This window comes from Cydia fagiglandana, chromosome 4, assembly GCF_963556715.1.
Source record: "Cydia fagiglandana chromosome 4, ilCydFagi1.1, whole genome shotgun sequence".
NCBI lineage: Eukaryota > Metazoa > Arthropoda > Insecta > Lepidoptera > Tortricidae > Cydia > Cydia fagiglandana.
In genome coordinates, this window is record NC_085935.1 from 22,178,803 (window position 1) to 22,199,135 (window position 20,333).

Here is a 20,333-nt window from a genome sequence, read left to right on the forward strand (position 1 = left end):
TTGGCTAGACTGTCTGGTCATGATACTTATGAATTTAATTAAATTCTTCAGCAGGTGTTAAAGTTAAGTTATGAAGCCACGGCACCTGCTGGCATAATGAGAACTTTTTTTAGGAAATTTAGAGTACCTGGAGCTAGGATATTAACATGCTCAGGTGGCCACAGATACCTACTCGTATTACGTTCCGCAATGCTCATAATTATTACTTTGCGTGTGTATGTCGATATTTGTCCATTTTCGGACTGACTCAGACAACATTATTTTTTAATGATTACTGTTATCATACATATTTCATTTAGGAGGTGTCTAGCGGGTATTCAAGGTTTATCATTGACATATTGTCAATATCACACTAATAATTAACTCTGGCTTTCTCGAGTAAAAGTTCAACTTTTAAATAAGGACGTTTTCTGGCTGGTGAGTGCATGCTTTGCTATATCTATTCGTGGCTAGTAGAGCCTTATTAATTATTATATTCTTATTTAAAATGACCAAAGCACGATGCATTTTTTTTCTGCGCGACAAAAATATATTCATAAATGTAACTAAAAGTATAGATATATAATATCTTTACGATCTGTCCGCCATTTACAACATATTATTCATATGCTTGACAACTTTGTCCACATCATTATTTCTAACCTTGTCCGTCAACAATATTGCAAAATAAAGTACCTAGCGGTCGCAAAACGACATAGTTTCGTCCATAGGACTGGCGTGTGTAATCACAATTATTTTCGATGATATCGCGTCGCTGTCGCCATTACACGGTCGGATGTTGCGATGTAGATGCGAGATTGTTATCGTATAGTTTTGACATGTTAACCTGCACTATTGTCATAACTAGTCAACATAAAACGTTATATTTTAAGGAAGCGCTGGCTAAAACATCCATTTACTATTCATTTTTCTGCTAATTATTTCATAATAGTGCATGATATATAGAGATATCTAATATATAGAGGGCGTTACATGGAGAAGCAAATAACATGGTCACATTAGAAGAAAAGACTTTAGAAAAACCGACACCGTGGCCATCCCATCGTCATTCCGCCGCGCCATAAGCTGCATCTCTCCACACGCTGGCCCATCTTAGTAGGCTTAGCATGGTGGCCCTTCGTGTAGAGGAGCCATTAGAAAACGAGTAGGTACAGATAATTTAAAGTTCTGTTCAGCAAGAAACTGCGTATACCAACCTGCAATTTACCTTTTATGGCGATAACATGCGACTATAATGGGCAGATGTCGTCATAATGGCATAGCACGCAAAAAGGCCGGTTTGGGAAACATGGCGGAAACATAGACAAGGCAAGGTGCATAGTGGCATAAGAAAAAACGCGCATACGCCATGGATGTGTCTTAAAGTTGTCACTTGATTAACTCAGTATTAAAGGTAATTTTAGCAAGGTTAGTACTCAACAAGTCTTCATACTTAGATCCACACCAAGAGTACTGAACATTGCGCTGTATGCCAATATAAATACTTATTTAAAACAAATAAGACTGATGAAATGTTAAAGATTGATCGAAGACACCGACGAAAAGGAACGATTCAACTAAGTCAGACATAAAACTTTACCGACCCATCAGGTCGTTATAAGTTATATCCTTACGCAATCTGAATGAATGAATCTATGATTTTGCAATGGCAACGCAAGGATAAACACACAATAAGTTCAAAATCATAAAGTAAACAGCTAACAGCTGAAATGATAAACACAATTACTCTATTAAGAGCGAAATTACCTACAAGGAAGTCTCCTAAGATTCAAACACGAGGAAGCTTAATAAATTCCACCTTCCTAATAGGAATATGAGTCTATTTGAGAAAAGCTGAGAACTTATTGGAAGCTGCACTAGAGTGCCACCCACTCAACACTTGAACACCTACGTCACTAACTGAAAAGGGCTGTTAATATTCTGCTGAATTACTGGTAGTATTTATTTATAGAAAGCTTTTTCGCTGAATCGGTTTATTGCTCCATTTTTAATTCAATCAAGGCCTCTTGAATAGCTTGGAGAATTAGATTTAGCTACTTATAGAGTCAAGACAGCTTTTTGAGGTATTTTTTTGGTGTTTCTCATAACATTTTTTCTTATCACTGTTCAAAATACGATTTTGTATATTTAACTTCACGAACATGTGCCATCTACTGTACGGTTACAATTATTTTTTCTAATAACTGAGCCAAACCCAACCAATACCGTGTCTATGTTTATTGAATATTGTGATCTGCTACTTTAATGGATTTTAGAAATGAACAATTTTCTCTTGTACCTGAGGAATCAAGTTTCCTCAAAACAATAAGGATGTTCAGTTAGGTACCTCAGATAGGACCATATGGCGGGAAAGAGGGGAGGCCCAGTAGTGGGACACTCTTACAGGCTAATAAGAAAAAAAAAATTACTTACCTATACGGAAGTGCAAAGGCGTCAGTCATGTCATGTCATATCAGCAGATACGTTTACGTAATAGAACTAATAGACCATTAACGGACCTTATCCTTTTGTACATCTCTACGGATACTTCTAGTATGAGCAATTTGTTACGCCTCTTACACAATCACGTACGCTCGTAGGCCCTAGGGCCCTACGTTAGTCAAGAAGGCAATCCTGACAACCAAGTATCATTAATCATTATAATCTTGCGATAGACTAATGGACTAACGCAAAATTGTAGTATTTAAGTATACTAAATTTTTACATGTTTTAAACAAGACAACACAGCCAACGTCTTGTTTTATGGGGTACCAGAAAGTTTAAGACATTTCAGAGGAGGGCTAGAATTGCAGCTAAGCTGCATTTTCATTATTTCGCCTTGCGGGCCACATGTATAATAATTATTTCGAAGGACCGGCGGTGGGCCAGATAAAGTCCTCGCAAGCCGGCTTTACGCTCCTTCTCATTTAACAGAAACGGTCGGTGTGTGTCTGGTACAGAGTCTTTGTTACCTATTAGTCCTACTACCTTATTCCTTAAGTAATAAGATCCCGTATCTCATATCAGTCAATTAGCACGTCAAGTGGCACAAACAAGCGGGTCGCATGAAATCTTATATCATTATCAGGAACCTTGAGCGGCGCCTTGGCGGGCGGACTTCGGACCGATTTATCTATTCACTCACTATTTCTATACGCATGTAAATATAGAACATGCAGAAAAGTGTGTCCGCAGTTTTTTGTGTGCCAAGCCCCCAACATTCTTGAAAGTTTTGGCAAAAGAGAAAAATGCGAAAATTTCAGGACTCAAAAGATATTTACACATTTAATGCCAAATCATTTTTAATCCGGACTTTACAACTCTTGTTTTTATCTTGTAATGAGTTAATGACTATCGGACGAGTACACTGGTACAGACAGCCAAGAAAGTGGTCTACCTCTTTTTGACTATCATCTGATTGATAGCGTTGAAAAGTGGTAGACCACATTCTTGGCTGACCGTAAATCATTACAATTAAAACAGTGAGGTGAGGAAAATACCCTTGAAACGGACGGCCATTGACATGGTAAAGTGTATACTACATATGAACAACAAACAGTAAAAAAAGGTTAATTCTATGAGCAGTAGAACCTGCACCGTAGATTATTTATATGAATAATTTTTCACCTTCATATAAATCTGCTGCTGATGTTTTCAGGTCTTATGCCTGCCAAACATAACAAGTCGTAGCCAATTTCATTATTGATGCTTTCAAGATCTACATAAGTAGGTACTTTATTTACCTATACTTATGCACATATTGTAGATGTGTACCACCTATGACGAAATAAGTTTTTTTTTTCAAATATTTCATTTTTGATATAAGCTTTTGAATTCCGTAGATGTAGTTACATATTCCACTAATAAGAATATTGTCACTCTAAAAACCCAAAACATGATGACTGTTCGATATTGTGAATAGTATGAATTAACTACATACAGTATGACGAAGAAAATATCCATTAGTACTAATATTATAAATGTGGAAGTTGGTATGTTCGGGTGTTTCTTCATCCTAACGCAACCGGTTGATCGAATTTCGAAGAGTTTTCACAATGCAATTTATAACCTGGACTTAGGGGTTTTTTGTCCCAAAATTAATCCCCTAATAGGATGCAATTACGATTACAAAGGGAAATACTAAGAGGAAGGGAGTGGGAGTTTAACAACTTACAATTAGAATAGAATAGAAATACTTTATATGGTGTAAAACATAAAACTACATACACTTAGTAGAAGCTAGATTACAAATGTACAATTATGCAAATATGCATGTAATCAACTAATCATGTACCAGCTCTCAGGCGTTATTGTCCAATTAATAAAGTTAACGAGAGTCACGTTGTCGCTTAAGTAATGACAGAAGCCTTAGATAAGGGATAGTTTACGATCACTCCTGTAATATTTTGTATGTATTTATATCCTTTATCTTTCTGGTACCTTGTTGTACATTTTGCTGCATTTGTCACCCTCTTTTCACTCTCTCCTCTCATCTACTCAAAGGTTAACTGGAAGAGATCCCTCAAAGGGATAAGTTCGCCTTTGTACTTCTTGCTAATTGTATGTTATTTTTAATATGTCTCTTTGTACAATAAAGAGTTTACTACTACTACTAAAATATTAAGTACAGTGTAATGATTCGGATTAAGATTGTCACTATGGTTCCGTAAATAAAAGTTGTAGGGCACGACTAAGAAAATCCAAGTATAGGCCTCCAGCCTCCTACTAACTATATATGTTTTTAAGTGTTTGTACCTAGATTGTGATGTTTAACTTTTTGTGTAAGTATATATTGTAAATTCTTTATTAATCTTATGATACAGCATGTAAGCGTTTTGGTATATACTGTAAGCTGGTGTGGTGTTTGTGAATAAACAATAAACAACTACTTATTGAGTTAGATGAAATTTATATCGTTTTAATTGAAGCAGAGTTGCATTTGCTTTATTCGTGTAATTTTTAAACAATGTAATATCAATGCTATTTTCTTACACTGTAGGATTCCCGGGCTGTTACATATTAAGTAAACTAAACAAAAAACGAATCACGATTTACAATTGATATAAATACCCTCACCATGAGTTTTACGGGGCCATAAACGCGACTGCGTCAACTCAAATGACGTGCATCTCGCTTGCACCAATGTCAGTAGGTCAATACGAGGGAGCTATGCATTATGACTTAGTTTAAGCAGTCGCTAGCGAATTATGTCAGTGTACTCAGTCAGTGTGTGTAGTGTGTAAACTCGTAAAAATATCCTGCGAGTAAAGGCTCCTCTTCACGTTGGGCCAACGCCAACGAGGGACGCATTTATGCGTTATAGGGAGCAAGTGATATTGCTATCTCATTCTACCGCATGGCTGCGTTCCTCGTTGGCGTTGGCGTTGGCCCAACGTGAACAGGAGCCTTAAAATAATGGTGGTAGCTATTTATTCAATATATATTTTCTTCAAACAATGCATATTGTGTATCAGTCACGAAATCCGCCTCGTTATCTAAGATACGGCTATCAAAGTGGGGTAAAAAAGTCATTACCCTTTGTACCACACATCACATGTTAAAGGAGTGCAATATTACGTAGAAAATGTGATATTTATTGGTGTTTAAGAAGATAATGATTGTGAGAGGTTATAAAAGTTAAGCGGAATAGCTAATTGTTACACGTGTACGAGTATTTTACCAGCAGTGTTTATTTGTGTCTAGGTTCAAACTTCAAACAGTCTTAGCTACGTCATACTGGGCAGCTTTTACTACCTTCGAGATCGCAAAAAAGTGTGTAACTTTTTAGGAAATTTTTAACCGAATTTCCGCTATTTCCACCCTATTTTATTACAATAAATATTTCAGTTACTGTTAACAAATTTGGATTAACAAATTTAGGGGTCGTTATTTCACTATTGTCTTCATTTTCCGAGGAAAAGCACCAGGGAATATCGCTTGGAAACATTTTTAAAACGTCGCCGGAAGTTGCTCGTGTCCAACCCCGTGGGTAAATCCTACCCTTTTCGTTATCAACGCGATGTACGGTCAAGTCAAGGAATTCAATCAGTACCATTTTGTACCTTGTCACAGTGACAATAGTATGAGGTCCCAAGTGACTTTTGTATTGATTGTCACTGTGACAAGGTACGAAAGGGTACGGAAAATAAATTCTTTAACTGTACCATCGTCAACACTATGGACAAGGTACTCGTAGGTACGTAGGTATAGATGAGGGAAAAGTGGTTCAAGTCGTTGCGAATATCCTTAGAAAAGATCTTTTCCCAGCAACATCTTATTAAGATGTGTTTCATTTCCATTGATCGATTCCGACTCGTTCATGTTTACAAGCGACTACTATTATTAATCACTATTAGATGAAGTGATTAATTCTAATACAATTTATGTCACTGTGTCAATTTAGTTCAGTAACGTAACAGCATTATCATTAAGAACAATGAACCAATTTTTGGTTAATTCATTTTGTCATTTATTGTTATTTAGGTTGATCCTTTTTATTTTGGTGAACCAAGTAATGTTTTGATTTGACTGTCAATATGTATGATTTGTTATTTAATTAATTTTAGTACAAAACTGGCGAACCTAAGCGTCTATTTAATCATAGAAACACAACCTAGCTTTTAACCGGACTCGCTTTAACTTCGAGCTGACTTCTAGAAGTTTCTAGACTAAAGTCATTGAGCCAAAGGTTAAAACATATTTTAGAAACTACTTGAAATTTTCTCCTAAAGGGCAATTACCAACTGCGAGTGCAATCTGAAAGCCCTTACGACGTTATCCGAAAGTTCACTATTGCCTAAATCGTCGGCATTTGGCTAAGGTTCTGGTCCATCGGCCCTGCGGTGAAAGTAAGCACGCTTCGCATGACAGCCTCTATTACATCATGTGAGTAACAATTGGTATAATAGTAATGTAATGAGGATAATTTTATTTAACACGTTCGTAGTCCACTGGCATATACTTACAGCAAAATATGTTCGTTAAATTCCAGAAAATTAAGGCATATTCGGCAGAACGTAATCCATGCTAGCCTAAAATTTTACTTCGAACAGTTCGAACTACTAGTAGGTACATAGCACCGATTTTTTGGAACAACAATGTTCCAAAGTGCAAAAGAAAACAATTCATCGTTTACGTCAGTCTCATTACGATGCAATTAAAATTGCATAAAAAGTAACCTCTCAAGGTGAATCGGCGGGTGAGAACACATTTGTACCATACGCCACTTACATTGGTTTATAGGAGAGCGAAAAGAAGCAACAAAAATTTTTCTTGAAAAGTTTACATTTACGAAATATTGAACTTATTTATCATTTAGGCACATATGTGTACTATTTATAGTACCATACAGATATTTTGAATATAGTGGTAATCATGAAATAAAAGTATTTTCACCACACGAGCTCGGAAAGGCTTACTTTGCACTTCAAAAACTGATAAGAAAGTTGCATTTTAACCACATGTAAGGCAAAGTAATATTATGCAAATTTTGAGTTGTTTGCTCATGTTGGCTGATAGAATGGACTTTTAAATGATGATTTTGGATGATAAATAGTTTCACCCTCGTGCCTTGTAACCTTCGCAACGCTCAAGATTCCACTTCTCGAATCACTCGCTACGCTCGTGGTTTCTATTTTGGAATATTTCGCTTACTCGGGTATCAATACCAATATTAGCACGAGAGGTTAAACAACAACTTTGCCCCCTTGTAAAACAAATAACTATTTTATTACTGCCATATCCGTTTTTGATGAGTAAATGTTAAACGTACAATGTATGATATATGACACATAAGTGTTGGATATGTCACTTTTGTGATAATTTTCTGTGAACATAGTGTAATTATCCTAATAGTAAAATGCGGATATAGCAAAACACTTTTTAAAAATAATGTTCTTAAAAACCGATTAATGTCAATTATAGCATATTTTTGTTATTTTAGGAATAATTAAAAAACTATTTTACCCAAATATTAATCCATATGACACAAACGTATTCTCAACACGCGGTAGTATCAGTTACAGTCATAAGAGTAAATGAACATTGATAGACATTATACCTATTGATACAAGGTATACGAATAGTTAACCACGTCCACTTAGTAATGCAATATCGTATCAGGATGTGATAGACGATACATAACCTTTGATAGTGGGTCAAAGAAAACATGCCGGGCAAAGTCTGTAGAGGTCGTACTAAGAAGTATTAACTATTTTTTTTGTAGTAATAAATGTTATAATTATAATTGTTCCATGAATTAGAATAGAATAGAACAGAATTGATTTATTCGTAAGCATAAACAATCGGTACAATACATTTTATAGAAGGAAATACAAAATAAGATTATAGTGCCACGAAATGGCCCCATCTCCGCATGTTGCTGTGGCTTCCAGCGCTGATCTTCCGATGAGACCACCAAGTGAGAAGAATCACGGAAGGTAACAGACAAGAAGAAAAAAGACAGAAATAACATACAGTAAACAAATAGTTAAATAAGAAAAAAAGTTACAATTACCTATGACCAACCTTATGACTACTTTGCGTTTTGGTGTTACCTATCAATTAAATGTACGACTGTACGTGCCCTATTTGTAACTTTTGTAAGGTCAGAAGACTCTAGTCGAGAAAAAAATATGTGTTTTATCTCTGAAAATGCTTGCCCCAGGGATAAACTGACGCCAAGAGTAATATGTCCAAAACCGCAAATAGATGGGTCTACATTAGAAAACCTCTCTAGAGAACTTTTCTGTTTACATTAGGACCGGCGACTCTATGCATACATACATAATAAATCAGTGATTCTAAGTAATCATTTATTGTTGTTTCTATACTTTCTATATCGTAAGAACTACTTCCAATTAATTATATCATTAAACGCCAGATACTTATCACATCAATATGATTAGGAAGTCGTTAGGTCATTACTCTTTAATGTAAAGAAGTCAAAACTTTTAAGTTGAAAATTAAAAGCTAATACACACTAAAGATTGCTGGCACAATGAATATGTAGATATATAGACTATCGTATAACAATCTATCTCTAAAACTTTCATTTTATATCCTTCTATGGCCCGCCGTAGCACTTTTACTTCAATTATAATCTAAAACATTTTTATTTGAAGCATGTGTTATTGTACAGTACAAAATTGGTAAAAAATCAGGGTGATTGAGTATTAAGATGGCTTTTCAAACTGTTATTTTAGTACCTAGGATAGAAAAATAGCTCAGTCACGCAATTGATTCAATACTTAATACTATTATACTTAAGGAGCATTCGACGAAATCGTCTACCGTTGTACAAACGCGAAGTTTCTGAAGATTTAAAGGTACTTATAAGATTTTCCTTTTCTATGACAAATGGTCAAAAATATGCACAGAAAAATAGTCGCCTGCTTTAAATGCCGAGAAAAAAGTCGCAACACTGGAAATAAAATGCGTTTGTACGGGACAGCCCGTGGAATGCTCCTTACCTAATCATAATCACTCACCCGTATCGTTTGACAGAAATCATCCTATTCGCACTTGGTATGAAACACGACTGACTATGATTATTATAACGTAGGCTAGTGTATTTATCTAATACGCGATACATTATCTGATAACTTGGGAGACGGATTTCAAGACGGACCCGCGGCTAGTTACGAAATGTGGTATTGATTAGATTATAAACTCGTGTTAGTTATTTTTAATAGATATCGGTAGAACACCTGACGGCTATGGGTCTCCCCAAATATATCGACGCGCATTCGGCAAAAGCCGATAGTAAAAAGCTTTATGTCCGCGCAATAAGAGCGAAAAAGTCGTCGTTCGGCTCGGCTCGCATCGGCCGGCGCCGGCCGACGCGTCGTCGGCTTCTTCGCACTTATTGCGTGGACATAAAACTTTTTCCTATCGGCTTTTGCCGAATGCGCGTCGATATATTTGGGGAGACCCTATGGATCTACTCGTATAAAATACTAAATAGGAAAATAATAACTGAAAGAAATCCCTTAAACGAAAAGTTCGCCTTTGTACTGCATATCCAATGCCATAAATTTGTGATTTGTACTATAAAGAGTTTATACATACATACATACCTACATAATAGTTAGTCATAAAACAAAACAATAAATTAAATGGGTTTAGTGGCTTTAACTATTAATTATAATTGTTTTCATTAGTTCTGGCTTTACATTTTTTACAAGAAACCGTAAAAATAAACTACCTAGATATATATAGTACCTACATTGTTCACACCAAGAAGGTATTTTATTTTGATAAAAAAATGAGTCTGAAAATATCTGAATGTCTTCATTGCTAGAGGCATTGATCAGAAAACTATCTATTATAATATTTATAATAGAGGAGATAAAGATAATTAAATGATGACTACTGTAGGTACTTGCAATTTTTTGGTGTCGATAAGCCTAAGGACTAGGCCTACAAACAGCACAGCGGGTCAAAATTCAACTATTATATGTTGTCATTAAGACATATGTAGTGAAATGTAACCGCATTTATCCTGTTTCATAAAGTCATTATTACAGTCGTTCCGTTACCTAAAATCCAAAGTCCAGTCAAACCGCAATAAATTCCGTGGTAAGCATTTTTGTAAATGTTTCCTTATAACATGTCAGTACAAACTTTCAGAGTCAAGGATAGAGAATTTTTTTAATCTTGCGAATATAAAATCAAAGCCTATGACCCTACACGTACATTAGACGATATCTTAATTACCCCAGTGTTGCCAACTTGGCATAAATGATGCCAGATCTGGCATATTTTCACTCGCTTTGGCACCAAAATTTTCCATTTAGCATCTGGCATATTTTTTAGCATAATTTAGTTTAAGCCAAGTTTGCACCAACTTGGCAGCAACAATATGCGCCATCGCCTTATGTGGTTCATATTTTCATATGAATTTTGACTTTTGCGGACGGATGGACGTCAACGGACTATATAAAGTTGGTCAAGCAGATCTTGTCAGTAGAAAAAGGCAGTAAATTTGAAAAAAGTGTGTGTTTTAAGTGTCTAATTTCAAGTGATATTTTAGCATTTTTTTAGCATAGGTGTTTCAAAAATCTTTGGTATAATTTTGGCATAATCTAGACATTAGTCTAGCATTTTTTCAAAATCCGAGTTGGCAACACTGTATTACCCCCACATAGCCTTAGATTTAGGCTAATCCGACTATTATTAAAGGTAGTAAACAGCTGTCTGTATGTAATGAATTAATGATCTATTGTGAATTGTCTGACTATCGCTTATTGCCTGTGAGATTTATCTATGTTCTTATTATTTTTCCACTTTATGTACCTATTATAGGTTGTAAATCCAAGACTTTATTTTTTATCGTTTTTTTTTCCTAGTATCGATATTAAATTATTATTCATGCCGCGCTAAGACATATAATAAATATATCATCATCATCATCATCATCTCAGCCATAAGACGTCCACTGCTGAACATAGGCCTCCCCCTTTTTTGGGGGGTGAATGCCATAATCGCCACGCTTGGCAGGCGGGTTGGCGATCGCAGTCGAGTACACCGAATTTGAGGGACGCTGCTGCCCGTCCACCGGTGGTTTGGACGTGGTTTAAGGACATACCCGGGTCCTGGACGTAGTTTAAGGACATACCCGGGTCCCCCCCGGGTCCCCGGGAATAAATATATAAATTCGAATAAAAATGGGTCAATGTGTATGAATATGTTACATACCTATGCCACGACCCGTTCTAACTACTCTTTGGTGTGGCACAACATTGATAAAGTGTCATTCTATAGAACTTGCTAACTATGTAAACAAACCGCCATATTGAAATCATCATTCAGTGACAATTTCAATATGGCGGTTTGTTTAAAATTATGTAGGTACGTAAATAGTTATAACGGTATTATACCTTCGTTAAGTATCGTAAAATATAGTTACATATTTTTCTATCGTAATAGTAAACTTGTAAATATTATTTTAAAACCTGGATAAGATAATTCAAGATAGTAGTGAGTATAGTAACCAATCAAATCATAACACTCGCTCAGTTGGCAACATGCAACGGGCGTCAACTACAATCAATTATACACAAATTTTAACCTTCAGCAACTTCAGTTTGAATAATTTTCACTATCGCGACGATTTTAAAGTAAAAATAACACAAAAATTAATTAAATTGTTATTGCAATAAATGGCATTGCAATAACAATTTAATTAATATTCGCTATGATAGTGTCTACGTTTCGTCAACCGGTTGAAAGTGCTCTAGTTTATTATCGACTGTCAATGTAGCAAAATGCCAGTCATCCCGTTTGTCACCAGGCCCCTATTTCACCAACGTGACAGGTGCGACAATACGACAAGTCTCATTGTTGCTGACGTCACAGGCATCCATGGGCTACGGTTATCGCTTACCATCGGACGGGCCGTATTCCTGTTTGTCACCATCAGTGTATTATTTAAAAAAACTTTATTATATCGGCAAAAAACAGCTATTTCTCTTGTGATGTTTATGATGATAATGATGACAATTGTCACAAGATTTCATAGAACTATCGATAATTCTTGACAGCAAATGAGTTCTGTGTCGGAATTTCGTGACAATTGTCATTAGCTTCGCAAAATAAATACTTATTTACTGGCGATATAGTGGAGATTTTTTTTAATTAACATGTTGGTGGCAATCAACCACACCGCCCATCTAATGGTAAGCGGTTACCGTAGTCTATGGATGCCTGTGACGTCAGTAACAGTGATGTCGACAAATGCGACATTTGTCACGTTGGTGAAATAGGGCCCAGGTATGAATTTCCTAAACACGAGTAGGTTTATGAGGGGAGTGTGGGGAGAAGTGACGTATAACGTTCCCATTAAAAAGCTTTCAAGCGGCGGAACCCGGCAGAGCTTGTTGTTGTTGACCTATCTCATAAACAGTTGATGTAAACATATACTGATGTACTTACACTTCGTTTTCGTCTATAAACATTTCCGTATGCTTTGACCTGTAACAAAAGAACATCGATAAGTTATTATAACATTAATAAGATATTCTTGAGGACAAGATTGTTAACACTTATGACATTATTACCGCTTAAAATTATTTCGGTTACTTTAACAAATTTTTGTGTATTTTGATATTCGTAATTGTCTGTAGTATTTAGGGTTTTAATCCGCTAAATTTATAAAACGAACAAATGCACAGCGCGCTCTACTAAATAGAACTAAAAAAATATTATTTCACGTCACGGCTATAAAGTTTCTAGTTATACCAGTGTTTGTATCTGTTGCCACAGCTAGTTATTAAATAAATAACAATTTTATGGGCTATTAACTTGAAAAGGTGAGTTGAACAATAAAAGGTATCGGTGCATCCAAGGTAATTGTTCCACTAAACTGACTAAAAGTATAATTCATTATAATAATCCCTAATTTAAGGATCGGTTAACTTTTGAAATTGAAACGTGTACTGCGCCACATAAGCTGCTATATGTTGGGTATTATATGGATAAACGACTTGAGCTCTGACAGGCATTACTGCCGCCTGATAAACATTTTCATTTCCAGCGACAAAGGATACAACACTACAAGAGCAACAATTATAATAATAAAATATATTTATTTCGACAATCATCAAAGGCTATTTGAAATTAAAATGACTGAAGATATGTGTATGAAACACCAGAATTATATTAATTATTATTTTAGGACATCCCTACACAAATTAACCAAGCTCCACAGTTAGATCTAAAAGATATAGATATATTTATATGTATTGTGGGTACACACACAACGATATATAAAATATACAAAGACTATATACATAGAAAAAACCCATGACCAAGAAACAATTGTCTGTGCTCATCATAATAATATATTACCTATTCATCTGACGAGTAAAAGATTTACACACGTAGGTATCAAGTGACATTCACCAGCGGTGTTTACTACCCCATATCAACCTTGAGTGACCCGACCGAACCAAAGATTAACAAGCTGGTTCTATTTGTATTCAATCACGTAACGGCAACATCGGTATAAAAACTGATAGATAACAGGCCCCAATTTCACACCGGTGACAGGTGCGACGAATTGTAAAATCACTGTTTCTGACGTCACAGGCATCCATGGGCTACGATTACCACTTACCATCGGGCGGGCCGTATTCCTGTTTGCCACCATCATTGTATTATTTTAAAAAAACTTTATTATATCGGAAAAAAACTGATATTTCTCCTGCGAAGTTTCTGACAATTGTCAAAGATTTAGAAGAATTGTAGGTAATTCTTGACAGGCAATGAGTTATATGTCGGAATTTCGTGACAATTGTAGTGTTTCTTGTGACAATTGTCATAAACTTAGCAAGAGAAATATCTGTTTTTTCCCGATATCATAAAGTTTTTTGTAATAATACAATGATGGTGGCAAACAGGAATACGGCCCGCCCGATGGTAAGCGGTAACCGTAGCCCATGGATGCCTGTGACGTCAGCAACAGTGATTTTACAATTCGTCGCACCTGTCACGTTGGTGAAACAGGGGCCAGGAAGCTTGTTATTGGAAAACTCTAATTGGAACATTTTTTGAGAAATAACAGACGTAACTTTATTCACGTTGACTTATTCATGAGAAAGACGTAAATATTAGTGTTGTGAAAACAAAACACGAAATTCTGTTATACTAAAATAGTCTACAGCAGTGGTTCTTAACCTGGGGGTAATTACCCCCGTGGGGGTAAAACTGGTATTTTACGGGGGTAATAAACTAACCTAATATAATAATACAACAAACGTACACGTTTTATTTTTTATTACCATTGGGAGGAGGGGTAAAATCAGGTTCCCTAGTTAGTCATAGGGGTGACCGGACTGAAAAGGTTAAGAACCACTGGTCTACAGACTAAAATAGAATAAACGGATGATATAATTTTGCCATTCAATTAAATATTGACCTACTTCAATGACTGACGGGGAAAGACAATTTCTACCTGTTTAATCTTCGATTAGACTCTTGAACCCAAAAGGAAAGACCGATTAGATATTTATCTCAGTATAACTTAAAAAACACGTTGGCCCGATAGAAGCAATAACCGGTTTCCAAATTTTGACTATGCATTTTCCAGCACTCGCACTTGTTAGTCATATCCAGATGCTGTTTAAATTCGCTAGTCATCATTTATATTCTACTTTGAATGATTAAACTGCTGGAAAGTGCTAAAATTGCAAACGCAAATTCGGTCATTGCCTCACAGTGAAACCGGTTAACTAAATATTCGGTTTAAAATAGTTTCTATGAAAAACAGTAAACCACTCCCGCGACGCGCCTCCCACTATATTTAGCAAGCGGAATTGACAGCTGACTCGATCGCTATTCTGCCTACGACCGCTAGTTATGCTAAACACAATGCATTTGTAAAATTGCCTTTGCATATTTTAATGACGTTGCTTAATAAATGGATCATACAGATATTTCGGCACCTGCCTGCTTTCGATATACTACGAGTATCAAGGCAAGTATAAAGTTATGTGATGTTATTATACTGAATACTGATGGGCATTTTAAGCGCATCTTCATTTGTACAGTCACCTGCAACAATATCTTACACAACGAAGGCCGCAAAAATTCTGACACGATATTATTGGTACACCCACAAGAGCGTTTTACATATTTTTGCGGCCTTCGAAGAGTAACAGACTATTGTACACTATTGTGTACTGTACATAGTAAAAATTATAGATTGGATAGAAAAAATACGTCGGGAGTTGGGAGCGAATCTTAAAAAGCTTATGGGTAGAAAATATATTTCTTACACTTTCGCGCGCTAAGCCAAAACGAAGGAATGTCATGGATTGATATATTATATTTTTTGCATCATTATAAGTGTGCAAACTAACAACTAACAAATTTGCAAACTACATTGGAAAACAAACGCAACCGAGGACTTGGCATTTTTAGTAATATACCTATTACACATAACATAATACATTAAATTAAATAAACAACATTATTTTCGATAAACACGATCATGGAGTTGGTAACATTAAAGATAGGATGTTTCAATGTCAAGAGAACCGGGTCAACATCAGACCTGACATTGCCTGATAAAGTACGGTACCAAACTGATGTTAATTGACATTAGATGAACCTTAACTCAAACACATTAAGGACCAACTATGGCCAGAGTGTTGTTAATATATATAACGAATGTACCTGTGTAGCATCTGTTGCACAAACATTATCGCGCTGTGAATGAGTAAGCTATAAATATTAATGAAGGAAAACTCACTTCATTCTGATTATGGCTTTTCACAAACAGAGTAGCCTTACTGCGCAGTATAGAGATGATTAGTGTTAGAGGTACTTCAGAACAAATGCGAAGTCTATATTAGTATAACAATGTGCAATTCTCCATGGGCATTAGAACAATGCAAGTAAAAGAAGACTAAAGATATTTGTGGCTTCTCATAAATAATAAAATAAAATAAATAAATAAATATTACAGGACATTTTTCACAAATTGACTGAGCCCCACGGTAAGCTCAAGAAAGCTTATATAATATAATATATAAATACAACGATATATATAATATATAAATACTTAAATACATAGAAAACAACCATGACTCAGGAACAAATATCTGTATCATCATACAATTAAATTGCCCTTACCAGGATTCGAACCCGGGACCATCGGCTTCATCGGCTTCTCATCAGAGAAGGGCCCTTATGCTTCATCTGCAATAAGGACGTTTCTATCAGAATTCCTGTAGCAATTTCAGATGGAAACGTCCTTATTGCACTTGAACCATAAGGACCCTTTTGTAATGGAAAGCCACATTTATCAAGACGATCTACAAATACTGGAAATATATTCGAATTGATCTCATCATATTGAGACCAAAAGAAACAGTTTTAATGTTCCAATAGGCTTGCATGAAAAACTAAAAAAAAAACAACGGGTTGCACTCCGGGAGTGCCGACAGAAGTGAAAACTCAATGACTAGTCCAAGTAGTCCAAAATGTCTGCAGCACTATAATTGACCCATCCTCCTTTCTATTGAAAAACTTTAGTTCCGAAATTGCTGGCTAGTGAGCTTAAATTTGTAGCGTAAAAGTGAACACTCAATGATTAGTCCAAAATGTCTGCAGCACTATGCATAAATTGACCCATCCTCCTTTTTATTGAAAAACTTTATAGTTCCGAAACTGCTGGCCAGTGAGCTTAAATTTGTAGCGTTAATTGTTTAAAATTCGAATAGAAATTGTAAAGTTACCTTGCAGACCTCGCATCTAAATATATTTGGTCATGATATTTTGAGTTTTATTCACCAGTACTAGAGTTCACTTTTATTAGCGATTTCAAGAAGTAGCTTTATTGAATTATATTTGAGTGATATAAAGTTAGAATGTAACTGTGAGATCCTCGTATTTCAGCCCGTCATCATCATCTCAGCCTATACTTATACGTCCCACTGCTGGGCACAGGCCTCCTCTCGAGCGCGAGAGGGCTTGGGCTATAGTCCCCACGCTAGCCCAATGCGGATTGGGGACTTCACATACACCTTAGAATTTCTTCGCAGATGTATGCAGGTTTCCTCACGATGTTTTCCTTCACCGAAAAGCGACTGGTAAATATCAAATGATATTTCGTACATAAGTTCCGAAAAACTCATTGGTACGAGCCGGGGTTTGAACCCGCGACCTCCGGATTGCAAGTCGCACGCTCTTACCGCTAGGCCACCAGCGCTTATTTCAGCCCGTACAAGATTAAAACATTGAGCTTTATTGCTTAATATAAAAGTCCAGTTTTAAATAATTGACCTGATTATGATACGTTATGACTAAAATTCTTTGGTGAATAACATTGTCCGTGACACATGACGTCAGCGTTACTTTACGCGTTACGCTGAATCGAGTTTATCATTTTTTCCCCACCGCAAAAAGTGCTCAGCGCCGCTAAAGAAGTTTTCACTTCAAAAATTCATGCATTTCTCGAATAATTTGTTTCAACAAGTAACCAGTTACAAGTAACCTCGATATTTACTATCGAGGATTTCCGGGGTTCCAGCTTTGGTTTGGGAGGGCAATGGATACTCAAACACTTAGGAACTGATCGGCATTAGGTTGGTAAGACAAATTAGAATCCAAATTTGTTTATGAGCTAACTACAAGTGATCAAGGCAGCTAATTGTGACACAACATTGAGACGGAATTGAGTCAACCTCCACACGGTCGTGGTGTTAATTCCATTAAAACTGGGGCTAGACCTTAATTATGCTTGGAATGCTTCTTGTAATTTAGAACATTTACCGTATGAATTTCAAGTACTAACAGAAATATTCTTAACTGGCCGTCTGATCTTAGCAATATTTGCAATAAGGCATACGCATTGTGGGTTAAGTAGATATCGGGCAAAAAGAAGAATAAATATAATATGTCAGTTTTGACTGCCCCGTGTAAAATCTAACGGGATATCGATATTTGAAATGAAAATTGTCTGTGTCCCTGACATCGCTGTCACTAGAGCTATAAGATGAAGATATCAATAATACATAGACTAAACATCTACAATTTTAGATTTTCGCGGTTGATGTCTAGATCACTTCACTTCTGTGTCTGTATTTCTTTCACATACGTTTTTGTAACTGAGAAATCAAGTTGTACGAGTACGCTAACTTAACAGAAGTAAGGTACATACATTCATTTGGTAGCCCGGACTGCCTGCGATTACCCATCCAGTTTTGAATTCTTATCAGGTAAACCTGATCGACAGGTATTCGGGCATTTCAAGGTTCCTGGTTGACAGTTGAAACACGACATGGTATGACTAATTATGTTTTCTCGGTATCAAAACTGTTGTTTTACAAACAACATTTTAATACACGGAAGTAATGATTACGTTTTCCTAGCACATCTTCGAATCATAGGTCAAACAGATGAGTAAGCAATGGGTCAGTATCACTAGGTCAGTGTGTGAATTTAATGCAGCGTTCCGAACAGGAATAATCACTGCTGGAGAGGTAAAATGCATGAAATTTAGGTATGAAGAATTTCAATTAAATACAGAAGAGTTTAAAAATTACGACAGATGCATTCAACACTTTCTGTCAAATGCCCTACACATATGAGCATCATGGTCATAGTGTGAATGTGAAGCGACCGTTATGGGTCAAGATTCAGGATGGATCATACAACAAATTTCCCAGAAAATCCGAAACGTAGTTTCTATGAGATGAGTTTTAATCTCACCCAAGCTGGTTAATCTACTGTGCTGAATTAAACAATACCCCAATAACAGAGCCCCAAGATTTACCTTAAGAACGATTTAAAATCAGGGTTTCAAGATATTACAAAACTTTCGCCATGGGTATGGAAATGAAGCGACCAAAAACAAAACCATAAATTCCAAAAAAGACTTACTTCATCGTTTACGGGGCACTAACACTAAGATGGTGTTTATTCGCAGGAGGTATACAGACGATCTGGCGTGCGCTAGCGCCGCCAGCACTATACTGGGGAATGATGCCGCACGTGATCGTGAAGGTCCCAGCATAGTGCGAGGTGCAGACGAGAGGACTCAAGAGATTTTCGACGAAAAGAAAACAAGACAGCAAACGAATCAAGACAAGATGAAATCTCAAAAACTAATGCCGCGTGCGTGAAGGTGCAGGCGAGATGGAGAGGGAAACGATGAAATTATCAACATTTCCTGATGTTTAGTTGAGGAATAGGTGATAAACAGCGAGAAAAGAGTTTGTGCGCCTCAAGTAGGCAGGACCAATCAAATCAGCCACATCTCCTTGTGTAAACCTATTTATAGTCTTTGATTTCAAAATAATTAATAGCACAAGAATAATTTTGACCGTGTATTTCATTGTGTCTGTAAAGATGTGTATTTGTAGTAATAACTCTTGTTTCCTATAAATACACACATTTATAGGAAACGAGTTATTACCTACTGAATATAAGTTTATAACAAATACTATGCACCACGCGACAAAATTCAACTTCAGTTAGAAATGTTTGCAATTCTCTCAGAACAGAGTTTGGACTGAGAGCATTCCGAATGAAACGACGGAACATTCACTTTCTTGTGTTCATTTCAACTTTAGCAATTCGTGTTTGCGCACACAAAGCTCTTTGTTGAGTTGTTAGAACGTAGATCAAACTGGTTTAACATCGGAAATGCCCGCATCGAAAACGTAAAGTGTCCAATTTTATATCTTGTCAAATTTAAGTTAACGCGGCCTCCCGGGCGTAGATGGCGGAAAATAATGGAATAATCAAGGATTATGAAAACAAGCAAGACCAACACAACATACGCTGAATAAAAGCACAACAGTAAATATAATCATTCATATTTCCAAACATGTCGGTTGCCAGACTTG

At 36.2% G+C, this 20,333-nt stretch overlaps 1 protein-coding gene across 1 annotated transcript in view; it reads right to left on the reverse strand.

Moving 5' to 3' along the window:
* Positions 1–19,450, reverse strand: part of LOC134664042 (long-chain-fatty-acid--CoA ligase 4) — a 39,789-nt gene extending 20,339 nt beyond the window's left edge. The window contains exons 1-2 of the mRNA XM_063520608.1: positions 19,366–19,450; positions 12,913–12,951 (exon numbers count right to left, since the gene is read on the reverse strand). Coding sequence (XP_063376678.1) covers positions 12,913–12,951; positions 19,366–19,370 — 44 coding nt within the window. The 5' untranslated portion in view covers positions 19,371–19,450. The remainder of the gene's footprint in view (positions 1–12,912; positions 12,952–19,365) is intronic.
* Between the last annotated feature and the right edge of the window lie 883 nt (positions 19,451–20,333).